Below are 14,058 nucleotides of genomic sequence, written 5' to 3' on the forward strand. Positions count from 1 at the left end.
ATACTTCTGTCCTTTATAAAAAAAAAAAAAAGAAAGAAGTCCCTGGTTGAATATCTGACTCTTGACTTCTTGCTCAGGTCATGATCTCATGGTTTGTAAGACTGAGCCCCAAGTCGGGCTCTATGCTAACAGTGTGGAACCTACTTGGGATCCTCTCTCTCTGTGCCCTTCCCCCATGCTCTATCTCAAAATAAATAAACGAACGAACGAACGAACGAACGAACGAACGAAAGAAAGAAAGAAAGAAAGCTCATAAGCACCATCATAAAATTCCCTGTATCAGAAGTATTTTGTCTTGCAAACTCAAGATTTACCCAGTCAAGATGTTCTTGGTAAAACATACTTACTCTTCAGGTTGATGTTCTTAAATGTCTGGCTGCCACAAGGTACAGGTTCACATACATGCTTTATACTTGTCATTAAATGACAACACATTAACTGTGAGAGGAGGTCATAACCATAAGATGAACAAAAACCAGACTTTCCAAATTAAAGAGAAATATTTTTCTTCTGAATTTTTCTGGGACTGAGCACCAAATATAATCTCATCTGGAGATTACACATTCAGATGAGAACATGTCCCCAAGCAAGCAAGAAAAAGGAAAAAAAAATGCAAAGCAAAATGAAGCAAAGGGAAAGTGTATTAAATGTTGGCGGTGAGGGCTAGAGTAATAGCTGAGCCACTGTATGTCAAGCACCTATTATTTTTGGGCATTTGACAAACACTTCCTTATTCAACCCTCACCAGTTCCACAAAGGAGATATTCTGCTGATGAAAAATACCGAGGACCAGAGAAGTTAAGTATCTTGATCAAATTCACAAAACTAGTCAGTGGGAGATCTGGGATTCAGACTCAGGGAATCAAGGTTTATGCAGCATTCCTCCACTCATGAGCCCGGCCCATCCCAATATCCACTAACATCCTGGTAGTGGTTTGTGGAAATTGCTTGTGAACATATAACTCAATAATAGCAAATATTTTTAATTGACATTTCAGAGTGCTGTGTGTCTTATTTTTACAACAACGTCTAAACTGCTGTATGGCTTATTTGTCTTAGAAATGGAATGGAATCAAATAAGCATTCTAAAACCCTAAAGCATCATACAAATGTAAGGCATTATGTTATTCATTAAAATTAATTTTATTTTGAGGATCTCTGACAGATGGCAGCAGGATTTTGAGATACTCTGAAATAATTAGTGACATGCTAGGATACTGTGAAATCATGACTGAGGTTACACTAAATTGGCTTCTAATAGCCACATATAATATAAATGATTTGGACAAGAGATAACGTCATTTTAACAATGATATTAGAGAGGCTCCGAGCCTCCTCCCTAGATGTGGGCATTTCCCAGGGGTCCGTTCTGGGCCTTTCCTCTACTTCTCTATCGTCCCCTTGGACAATCTCAGCTACTGGACGCTTCAGATCTCACCTCTGCATGTTGACCAAGCACCAATTTACATGCTCACCCTTAACCTTTTTCCTGATCTCCAGACCAGAAATGTCCCTGATATCAGAGATGTTTCCCTGGCATTGCAAACTTAAAACAGTCAAAACTCCAGTTCATTATCTCTTCCACCTTTTCTCTAATATAATTCCTCTCCTCTTCCTGTTTTTCTCCCTCAGGTAATTGTATCATTGTTCACATCCAGAAACCTCAGAATCATCTTCAACTCTGTCTAATACACATAACTGGACACTTGGTCCTCCAGAGGAAGCTCTCAAACCCACCCTCTTCTTCATGTGCTCCCCCAAGTTCTCTCTAAAACCAGAGCACCTGGGTGGCTCCGGTCATGATCTCGTGGTCCGCAGGTTTGAGCACTGCATCAGGCTCTATACTGACAGCTCAGAGCCTGGAGCCTGCTTCGGATTCTGTGTCTCCCTCCCTCTCTGCCTCTCCCCCACTGCCCCCGCCTCTCAAAAATAAACATTAACAAAAAATTTTAAATCAGAACAAAACAAACCACACCTCTTCTTTCAAATCCTTCGAAGTCCAAAGAATAAATTCCAACCGCCTTAGCAGGCCTCTGCATCATCAAGCTCCTGCCTAGTTTCACCTCCCATATAGACCTCTGCCCCCTGCCTGGCACCCTCACCAGCCAACCTGGTCTTCCTTAAACATCTGGACACCCTCAGCCTCTGTACCTTCATTTATTTTACACCATTTGTTTTCTCTACTATCATCACAGAGCACAGCTTCTGAACATGCCATCTCGCTTTCTGTATAGAAAAGAAAAAAGAAAAGAGAAAAGAAAAGAAAAGAAAAGAAAAGAAAAGAAAAGAAAAGAAAAGAAAAGAAAAGAAAAGAAAAGAAAAGAAAAGAAAAAAGAAAAGCTAACAGGTATATAATTTCTGCTACCACATCAGCCTGTACATAACCCATCTCAGCACTTATCACATACTCATGATACCAGTGTGTCTGTTTTTATCTGGAGCCAATAGGGCAGAAACCAGATCACATCATCCAGCAAACTTCCTAGCACATGGTGCAGCAGGCAGTCCATGATTTCTCTAAAAGTTTTGTTCAAAGGCATCACATCATGGGATATTAATAATTGCACTTTCATATGATATACAGCATGCCAATCTCAAAAGGCCAGAAAAGTAAACTTAGCTACATCCCAAAGGTTTGTTTTTATTTTTTAATGGTTATTATTTATTTTTGAGAGACAGACAGAGTGTGTGCAGGACAGGGGCAGAGAGACAGGGAGACACAGAATCCAAAGCAGGCTCCAGGCTCTGAGCTGTCAAGCACAGAGCCCAACACGGGGCTCGAACCCACAAACCGTGAGATCATGACCTGAGCCAAAGTTGGATGCTTAACCAACTGGGCCACCCAGGCGCCCCTCAAAGGTTTATTTATGGTTGGTTACATAGTACACAGAAAGCATGTTACCACAAAAATAACGTTCAAGAATGAGATTGCATTGAAAGCCCATCTCAAAAAATCTTGTTTTAGTGACATTTTGGCTGAGATTTTGCGTATGGGGGGAATGGCAAGACAGAATGCTATGGAATTACTTTTTCGCAGTATGGTAAAATGCATCTAGAGAACAGAATGACTTCATCAACCCTCCATAAAATGCTCTGCGGCCTCTGTCTGATCTCTGTGGCTGGACAGGCTAAGGATAAGGAAAAAGGAGAGCGTGACCCAGTGGGGAAGGAGCCCTGTCTGGATGGGGCAGGAGTGGCCCTGTGAAGGCTCTGTGGCTAGACACTTCCCATCTCCCCCCCAGTTTCCCCGATCCAAGGAAATCGGAACGGGCGCAGCTGGGTGAGGTGAGCAAACTTCAGGGGGTGCAATTCAGGTAAGAGGAGGTGGGCACAAGTGGAAATCCTAAGCCAGCAGCATTTGGTGTGATGGCAGAGGCAGGCATGGACGAGCACACACAAAACCCCCCAATAAGCCATCGTTCACTCCCGAAACCCCACTAGTAGAGAGAAGGGGATGGGCTACAGAAGGGAGAAAAGGCAGATGGAGTTAGAGAGGAGTCAGGCATGATGTAAATAGAGGGACTGCCTACGAATTTGTAAGGTATACAATACTGAACGAGTTCCCTGGAAGTTTATTTTTGGAAGACAATAATAACCCAAACTGTATGACATCATTCATTTCTCTAGAGTACTAAGAAAAACAATAACATAGCTTTTTTCATTTTCCGATTATTTGGAGTTCAAACAAATGGGAGTTTACTCTATCAAAATTCAATATCCATATGTGAGTTTTCAGAAGAACTTTTTGATGATGTTCATACATCTATAAATATGAATAATGCAGACTGGATCCTATGATATCAGATGACAAGACACAGCCTAAGCCTCAGCTCTTGCTAATTAAACGAATCAATTAAGAGACTACAGTTGCAACCGCATAGCTGCTGTTCTATAGTAGCAATAACAACCCCACGGGGAGGTCTTTTACTACATTAAAATGCTGTCCTCCACAACTCCATCTGATATTATTAGAAACAGTTATTTGTGTCTTGCTGTCATATTAGTAGCAAAGGCAAATTATAGAAATATGCAGACCAGAATGGTCCCAGTATGAGATCAGGTTGGGTTTTCAGCCTCCAAGGGAACATCGCTGAAATTCCAAAGTTCCCCAAAGTTCTTTAATGGAACTGATAAATCTACCAGCACAGCATCCATTTAGAAAGTAGGTAAGGGTCACATATTTACATACTTTCCTGCTAAGCTGATACAATTCAACTAGATGAATTATCATATTAAGTTTACCCTCCTGAGTTAAACTGATGGAGTTCAAAATTGTTTTCGATGGTTGTCATTAATCGCTGTTACTTCGTAAACGCTTACTTTGAAATCTAATTGTGCTAGCGTATCAAGGGTCATATTAATAGCCTTCTTAATGGTAAATCTTTGTAAAACATGTTTATTCTACTGATGTTATCACTCAAGCTTTCAAGGCTAATAAGAAATAAAGTATATTTATTATCAATAAAAACAATTTAAATGCACAATTTGAGATTTAAATTAGCTTTAAGAACTTCACCATGATTTGGTTTCATTAAGATCTCTGGCTAAGCTTCAAAGACATACAATCTGATAGTTCCTGAAGAGTCCTTGGGTAAGTGCCAGTAGCACACTGTACCCTGAAGAAGCTGCTCATTGTACCCTGAGCTTGTTTTCGCTTTTGGACAATGTGCATTATTTTCACAAGAAAAAAAAAAATTAGTCTTGGTGAGATACGTCTGACATCCTATTATAGTACTTAAAAAATAACAGCACTTTAAAAATTAAAGGTAAACAATGATTACAATACAAAACTGTGGAATAAAATGGTAATTTGTGCATTCCTAAGAACAGTATCAAAATATTCATCCTTATTGTAAAGCACAGTCAAGTAAGGAATTCTGGTTAAGTGAAACATTGGACGTCTTCTGTTTCTTCGTGTGCTGATACTATCTGGTATATACAAACTCACAGCTTCACCAAAGACATGCAAACAAAACAAACAAAACTCAGACAGATTACAATTTGAAATAGGCATATATATCTTGGAAAAATTCCAGGATACGTAGCTTACCAAGTAAGTGTATGTTATGGATTATATATTTGTGTCCCACCCCAAATCCATACGTTGAAGCCCTAACAACCCCCAATATAATGTTACTTGGATGTGGGGGCATCTGGGAGGCAGTCAGGATTGGATGATATCAGGAGAGTGAGGCCCTCATAATGGGATTAGTCCCTTATAAAAGGGAAAAAAGATGAGTCACTGTATTGTACACCTGAAATGAATATAACACTGTATATTAATTAACTGGAATGAAAATAAAAACTTTAAAAAAATAAAAGTGAAATAAAAGAGAAGAAAGCCCAGAACACTCTCTCTGCCATGTGAGGATACAGCTAATAAGGCAGACACCTGTAAGTGAGGAAGAGGGCCCTCACCAGGAAATGAATCTGCTAGCATCTTGATGTTGAACTTCCCAGCCTCCAGAACTGTGAAAAATAAATGTGTGTTGTTTAAACCACCCAGTCTAAGGTATTTTGTCACAGTTGTACTTGGCAGTTATGGCCATAACTGGATTATACAGTCAAGTAATTTGCTTTTTTTTTTAAAGTTTATTGAGAGAGAGCAAGTGCAGGGGGGAGGGGCAGAGAGAGAGAGAGGGAAGGAAAGAGAGGGAGAGACAGAAGGAGAGAGAGGGAGAGGGAGAGAGAATCTCAAGCAGGATCACACTCAGTGTGAAGCCTGATGCGAGGCTCAACCCCATGAACTGTGAGATCATGACCTGAGTCTAAATCAAAGGTCAGACGCTTAACTGACTGAGCCACCCAGATGTACCGTGAAACAATTTGTTTTTAAGGAACTCTGACAGTGAACAGCTTAACTTAAAAGTTAGAGACACCTGGTTTTGTGTCCTGTTTCTACCAGTTATTAGCACTGAATAGTCATTTAACCTGCCTGTGCTCATTTTGTCTTCTGAAAATCAGGCATACTCTTCATCAGCGTCCCACATGTTTAAAGGTGAGATATAGGTGATGATAATAGGTAAGAAAATAAGGAAAATAAATGACAGTACTCAAGTCAGTTATTAGTAAGATCTAGACCTAAGGAACACTGTTCTGTTTATAAAATATATTTTTAGGTACATTGCCTGAATTAGTTTTCAACTTTTCATACACATCAAATACACTTTCGTGCCTGTCTATATGGAGTGTATACTGGGTTGAACACTGCTATCCAAAACGGCACGTACAACTGATATTTCAGAATGTGACCTCAGTGGTAAGGGGGGGGTCTTTGCAAATGTAATTAGTTCAGAAGAGGTCTTACCTAAGGATGGGTCCTAAATCCAATGATTGGTGCCGTCAGATGTCTGTGACCGAATATACACAGACCCGAGGTAGAGAGCCATGTGAGGACAGAAGCAGGGACCGGAACAATGCAGGTCTAAGCCACCAAACAGCAAGTGCTTCCCAACTACCAGAAGCTTCACAAGAGCCATGAACCTGATTCCCTGGGAGAGCCTCCGGAAGGAGCCAGCCCTGCCTACACCTTGATTTCACATTTCTCATCTCCCAAACTCTTAGAGAACACATTTCTGTTGTTTTAAGCCACCCCTTTTGTGGCAACCTGTTGCGGGCAAACTTATGAAACTAACAACTGTCCTATATCCTACTTTTTGGGGACGGTTAATGAAACTAATAGATACCAAAGGCTAAAATGTGGATGGTCTGAATTTGTATGTACATTCAAGTCAAAGAGGCTGCTTCTCTGAATCATAGAGGCACAAATTTCATCTCTCAACGCCCTTCACTAATTCAGAAGAGTTTGCCTTTCATTACATAAAAATACTACTACTTAACAATTTTTAAATCAAGTTCAAACAGTAACAGAAAGGAGAGACCTTACTCTTAGCTTTAAAGTTGAAGAGCCAAAGGCTTTAAAGTGGACTAAATCCACCGTACCTCCAATCTCTACCTTTTATATGAATCTGAATCTATGTAAGTGGGCGTGGGGCTCTATGAACAAGAAGAGAGCCCTTTAAGTTCCAAGGCTGTGTGTCAGGATAAGCTAGGTTAGGCTTCAGAAATAACACGGAAATCTTAGTCCGTGGAAGGCTGAGGGGACAGTGCCCAGCTCCCATCTTCCTCAGGGACGTGTGCTGCTAGGACTCAACAACCAAGCATACAGCTTGGTGGACATGGTAGAACCCAGAAAGCTCACACTTGCTCTTGTCACTCCCTGACCAGAAGTGAGGACCTCTCTGTGAGGAGACTATTCTCCATGGGTCTCTCGTGCTTCTCCACTTCTTGTGAGCACGGCACTGACTGTCTTTTGTTCTGGACTATTTTTCAAGGCTGTTTGCATGGCAATGTCTCCCTCAGAACAAAGGAAGGCATGCTCCCTGCCCATACAGACACTCGGGGTTCTCTGAACTAAACTCAGGCTCCTCTGCTATAACACACAACCCACTGTGCAAGCAGGTGTCCCCCCGCCCTCATCACACTGCCCTGTGGGAACTGGAGCTCAAGGAAATGGTGCAAAAATAATGATATTCTGGCTATTGTTATTGCTGTAATAAACCATCCATCTCAGACCCTGGAGTCTCGCCTCTTCCACCAGCATACATGACTATAATGGGTTAATCTTCAAATAGGGTAAAACCTCAGACCCTCCATTGTTCTTGACAGTCACTTCCATTCATAGCTCATAGTCAGAACTAGTCATGTGGTCCAACCCAATCCTTCTGCCTTATTACTGAAAATGCAAATGACATAAATAGACTAAATTCATGCACGTATACAGTCTCACTCCACAGAAAGATGGGCAGAAGGTTTAAGCGGTACTTTACAGAGGAATAGACTTAATGGTCAATAAACATAAAGGAGCAATACATCCAGAAAAATATGTCCTACTTCATTAATAATCAGGATGTTAATTAAAACCACAATGAAGACACTACAGACACTGGCAGAAATTAAGAAGTCTGATAATATCAAGTACTAGTGAAAATGTGGAACAGAGTGAATTCATTCACTGCATACTCCATGCACATCAACCCTAACAAAGCTTTTGCATACGTGCAAAGCAGGCTACGTGCACTTATGGACATAAATGCTTACAGCAGCACTGAGTTACAGCAAAAACACTGGAGACCACCCAGGGGTCCATCAACAGTCGAGGTGGGCCTCACAAACAACACAGAACCAAATAACCATGCCATAGATGATTATAGAATATAATCCCATGCATTTTGAGCTTAAAAGCATGCAAAACTAAGCTGTATGATATTTAGGAATCATATGTGGAAAACTTTAAAAAAAAGAGTGATAAAAATCAAAAATTTTTCTGTAAAGGGGGAGAAAGGGTATCTAGTAGGATTGAGAAGGAGCCCACAGTGAACTTCCAAGATAATGAAAATTTTTTTGTTGTTTTCAGAAAAACTATGGTGGGTGTACATTTGTTTTACCTTTATGCTTTGTAGCTTATAAATATTTTTTTATAATATTTATTTTTGAGAGAGAGAGAGCGAGCGAGCAGGGGAGGGGCAGAGAGAGAAGGGGACAGAGGACTGAAAGCGGGCTCTGTACTGACAGCAGAAAGCCTGATGCGGGGCTTGAACTCACTAACCATGAGATCATGACCTGAGCAGAAGTCACACGCTTAACTGACTGAGCCACCCAGATACCCCAACAAATATTTTACAAATGTCCTTTTACACATACTTACAAATATTTGAAATATATAATAGTTTATATAATATTTAATATTTATATATCTAACAAAATCTAATTTTAATGAGATTCATTTTGCTGGACATGAAAATAACAAAATGGTATTTTTTAAAATTCAAAGTGTGTATAAAAAAAAGGAATGAAATTAATTATTTTGAAGTCTGTACCTTCCCTGAGTTGAAACAGTAACATTTTTGAAGTTTATCATTGCAACAAAGTACTTCTTAGTCTAAAATTAAACTCTTACTTGGTCAGCTCCTGGTTCAGTCAGTGAAGCATCTGACTTCTGCTCAGGTGGTGATCTCACCGTTAGTGAGTTCAAGCCCCACATCAGGCTCTCTGCTCTAGGTGGAGAGCCCACTTTGGACCTTCAGACTCCCTCTCTCTCTGCCCTTACCCCCTGCTCATAATTTTCCCCCTCTCTTCTCTTCTCTCTCCTTCCTCCTCCTTTCTCTGTCAAAAATAAACATTAAAAAATAAATAAAATTAAGCTCTTTCTAAAAAACTCATAAAATTAAACTCTGAAGGCCATGTTTATCAATATTCAAAAGCCAACTTCTATGGAAAATTCCACAGGTATTCTCACAAAGGCAAAACAAAGACAAATGTGTATTGGGAAAGTCCTCCATTTACCATGTGACCTGCTAATGCTCCTGCTCCTGGAGTGCAAGCTTTGGAACCTGCTTCTGCTTTAGAAAATTAGGACTGAAGCAGCACAACCTAGCTAGAAATCACCTGGAAAGTACTCTGTATCTGTCCTATTAGTCCCACTATCTCCAAACCCTTTCTTTCCCTCTTCCATCCTGGTCTATTATTGCTAATAGAAAAATGCATTGTAAACAAACTACACTGGCCATCCCAACCCAGGCGATGCAGAATTTTAGAGTGCTTAGAAACTGCACTAGAAATTGACGTTCCTTCTGCATACAAGCTGTATAGACAACGCAGACAGATGTTTGGGGAGGTTGTGGCTGTTTAGGGGCACGTGCGTATGTTTTAGGTGCCTGGAGTGGATGAAAGTAAATGAGGTAAAGGGCATTTGCTGATGGGAAGAGCACTGGGCACAGCGGAAAACCCGAGCATGCTTGCCTGCTCTACGTACCAACTGGCTGTGACACCTTGGACAAAACAAGCTGTCTTTTCTGATGCAAGTTCCTGATCTAAGGAAGGGGGATTCACTCTAAGGTCCCAAAGTCCCCTACACTTTTCCATTTCTCCATTTGTTTCTGTATTTGCTTTCTTCCCATTTCTTTCTTAAGCCTAATCCTTAGGTCTCATGCCTGTCAATCTCATGAATTCCCTCGACAAGTATTTACTGGGTGCCCACTGTTCACTAGGGTGCTGTTCTGAGTGCTGGGTGGAGAGTGGGGAGCAGAACAGACCAGAGCCCTCTGCTCATGGGGCTTATCATAACCAGTTTTTAAAAGTAAAATATTAAAGTACGTCAAATAGTGATAACTGCTAGAGAAAAAGAACAAAATGGAGGAAAGGTGGTCAAAATTTTATACAGTGTGACCCGGAAGCCATCCCTGAGGTGGTGGCTGCTGTGTAAAAAGACATGAAGAAAGTGAGGGAATCTCCTGTGCAGGTATGTGGGGGCAGACAGTCCTGGCAGAGGAAAGGCAGCTGAGACCCTGAGGTGTGTGCCCAACATGTTTGAAGAAGAGTGACAAGACCAACTAACTGGATTTATATTTCAAAAGATCACATTAATGGGGCACCTGGGTGGCTCCGTTGGATAAGTGTCTCACTCTTGGTTTCGGCTCAGGTCATGACCTCATGGTCCGTGGGATCCAGTCCTGCATCAGGCTCTGGGCTGACAGCGTGGAGCCTGCTTGGGATTCTCTCTTTCTCCCTCTGCCTCTCTCTCCCCAGCTCATGTGCTCACTCCCTCTCTCTCAAAATAAATAAACTAAAACACACACGCATGCGCGCGCGCACACACACACACACACACACGTCTCACATTAATGGTTAAATTAAAAACAGGCTAAGGACCGGAGGCAGAGGTGGGAAGACCGGTGACTGCAGTAATTCAGACAGGAGATGATGAAAGCTTTGGTCAGGATTGGGGCAGCTCATGTAGCCATTTTCGAGATAGGAAAAAATTGCAAGAGAAATGTTTTGTTTTTGTTTGTGGGTCTTGCCTGTTGACAGCTCAGTGTTCCATGTGTGAATGCCGAGAAATCAATTAGAATCCAAGGAGAGTTATCAAGTAGCAGCGACAGAAAAAGTGCCCTTTCCAGCATGAACACTGAGGTACAGAAAGACCACCACAGAATACATTCTAGGAAAGATGCCCCTGAGTTATTGCTGCATAAGAAGATGTGTAATTCTATTTCTGGAAGAATATAGGCGTATTTCATTCTATTGTGCTTTGGTTTGCTGCATGCTGCAGATACTGTTTCCTTTTTTACAAACTGAAGGTTTGTAGCAACCCCACATCAAGTGAGTCTGTCAGTGCCATTCTTCCAACAGCACTTGCTCACTTCCTGTCTCCATGTCACATTTTGATAAGTCTTACAATATTTCAACTTTTTCATTATGACTGTATTTCATTACTACTGTATTGTTGTAACCTGTGATCGGTGAGTGATTACAACTCACTGAAAGCTCAGATGATGATTAGCATTTTATAGCAATACAGTATTTTTATTTATTTTTAAATAGTTTATTTATTTATTTATTTTTAGTAATCTCTACACCCAGCATGGGGCTCAAACTTACAACCCTGACATCAAGAGTCACATGTCTGAGCTCTTCTGTCTGAGCCAGCCAGGAACCCCTAGGAATACAGTGTTTGAAAATTAAGTTACGTGCATTGTTTTTTAATTATTATTAAAAAAATTTTTTTTAATGTTTATTTCCTTTTAAGAGAGAGACAGAGCATGAGTAGGGAAGATGCAGAGAGAGAGGGAAACACAGAATCCAAAGCAGGCTCCAGGCTCCGAGCTGTCAGCACAGAGCCTGACGTGGAGCTTGAACCCACAAACCATGAGATTATGACCTGAGCCAAAGTTGGAAGCTTAACCAACTGAGCCACCCAGGCGCCCCTGTGCATTTTTTTTAAATATAATGCTTTGCACACTTAAGAAACTATTCTATAGTGTAAACGTAACTTTTATATGTACCGGGAAACCAAAAAATTCATTTGACTCGCTGTATTGTGACATACATACTTGCCAAGTACTTCCATACTTGCTGTAGTATGGAACCAAACCCACAATAGCTCCAAGGTATGCCTGCATATCTACTGTTAATAATGAAAATACTCTAGGAGATGGGATGTATACTTCTGTGATAGTGAATTTTATGTGTCAGCTTGGCTAGGCCACAGTATCCAGATTTTTGGCCAAACATTATTCTAGATGTTTCTATGAAGTTATTTTTAGATTAACATTTAAATCAGTAGATCTTGAGTAAAGCAGATTACACCTCATAATCTGGTTGGGTAACATTCAATCAACTGAAGAAAAAGGACTGACCTCCCAAGCAAGAAGGAATCCTGCAAGTACATGGTCTTTGTACTTGAACTCCAACTATTTCCTGGCCTACTGTGCAGGTTTTGGACTTGACCCCTCTTCCTCTCTCTACATACACAAACACACACACTCCTGGTTCTGTTTCTTTGGAGAACCCTAATACAATTGCTTAGGACATGCATTGAAATAGTATTTAAATTTTTAAATTAAAAAAAAGCATGAAATAACTTATCAGAAAAAATAACTATAAATCGCAGGTGCTACACTTAAAATTTATGCATATACTACTACATATGCTTTGATACGTAAACTTTACTGTGTCTCTATATATAAACTATAAATGCACATTATTAATAATGTACTTCCTATCTCCATGACTACAAAAACACTTATCCTTTGATCCACGCCACAGGCCTCTCCTCTGATACTCTCAATAAACTCACAGAGCAAACAGAACTATCCAATGTGAATTTACAACTTGAACAAGGTACCCAAAACTATGAACAGACATTTTACAGATTATAAATGATACCTAGCAAATGAATACATGGAGAAACATTTGAATACATAAGGAGTAAACAGAAATGCTAATTAAAATAAATAAGTTACCTTTTTTAACAGTTAAATTATTTTGAAAATTATAACTAATACTACTAATGATATGATTATTATGCTCGTTACTTTTACATTAAAAGTAAAAATAGTAACTGTAAATTGCTTTCCATAGATAAAGCTCAATGTTTTTAAAAATCATAACTCCTACTAGTGAGAGTGCAAAGTGGTATGCTGACACATGACGAAGGGCATTCTAAAGAGATATGAGGTAACTGATAATGTGTACTAAGCCATAAAATTATTCATGGTTTTGATTCTATTCACTTAAAATTTTTTTAATGCTTATTTATTTTTGAGAGAGAGGGAGAGTATGAGTGGGAGAGGGGCAGAGAGAGACAGAGAGGAAGAGAGAATCCAAAGCAAGCTCTGCACGGACAACACAGAGCCCAATGTGGAGCTCAAACTCACAAACCGTGAGATCATGACCTGAGCCAAAGTCAGATGCTTTTCCAACTGAGCCACACGGGCGCGCCATGATTTTATTTAGAATGAGATATATTTCATACATTTCTGAACATGCTTGAAAATAATTCAAAATGTCAAAAAAAGCAAAACCCATTAAGTTGTTCATTAGAACACCATTCATAATTGCAAAAACGAGGAGTAACTTAAATACCTAACAATTGGGATTCATGGATAAGAAAATATGTCACATCTACTCATCAGAATGTTAAACACAGCTCCAGTAAAATGATGCTGATATTTTCTAGCAATATGGAAAATGATTAATAGGATCTTAAGTGAAAAAAATCAAGATCCAAAATTGTGTCTCAGTTCCCTTAGAAATGTGTACTTGAAAGGACCTGATAGAGAAAGCTAGAAGGAAAACTAAAGAGAAAAAAGCCATGGTCACTATTTTCAAAAGCATCTTAAATAATATGTTCTTATTTTTATAATAAAAACAGAGAGAAAATCTTCAGTAGAAAAAAAGCACTTGAAATACTCAACAAAGTTCAAATAATAATACAAAAAACACCTTTTCTCTCTAAAAAGAAATAGCTAAAACTATTCTATCACGGAAACGTGACGAACACATTAAAGAATGCATTTTCTTATACAAAGATACCTCATTTAATAGTAAAATAAAACCATGATGAAGGCAAGTTCAAATACATGGGCTAAAGCTATTTGAATGCTTTTGTTTCTCTGTAAATTAAATGATTATACAAAGTAATAATTCTTTCATACTTACCACTGTGCCAAGAAACTGAATACTCATGTTTCCACCTGCTTCTCGAGAAAGACACTG

General features: G+C 39.7%; 1 protein-coding gene across 8 annotated transcripts in view; it reads right to left on the reverse strand.

Annotated features, from left to right (window-relative positions):
- PCCA (propionyl-CoA carboxylase subunit alpha) overlaps positions 1-14,058 on the reverse strand; it is a 418,714-nt gene that overhangs the window by 58,017 nt on the left and 346,639 nt on the right. For all 8 annotated transcript variants that reach the window (XM_058743649.1, XM_058743656.1, XM_058743625.1 and 5 more), the window contains one exon: positions 14,002-14,055. In XM_058743649.1, coding sequence (XP_058599632.1) covers positions 14,002-14,055 — 54 coding nt within the window. The remainder of the gene's footprint in view (positions 1-14,001; positions 14,056-14,058) is intronic.

This window comes from Neofelis nebulosa, chromosome 1, assembly GCF_028018385.1.
Source record: "Neofelis nebulosa isolate mNeoNeb1 chromosome 1, mNeoNeb1.pri, whole genome shotgun sequence".
NCBI lineage: Eukaryota > Metazoa > Chordata > Mammalia > Carnivora > Felidae > Neofelis > Neofelis nebulosa.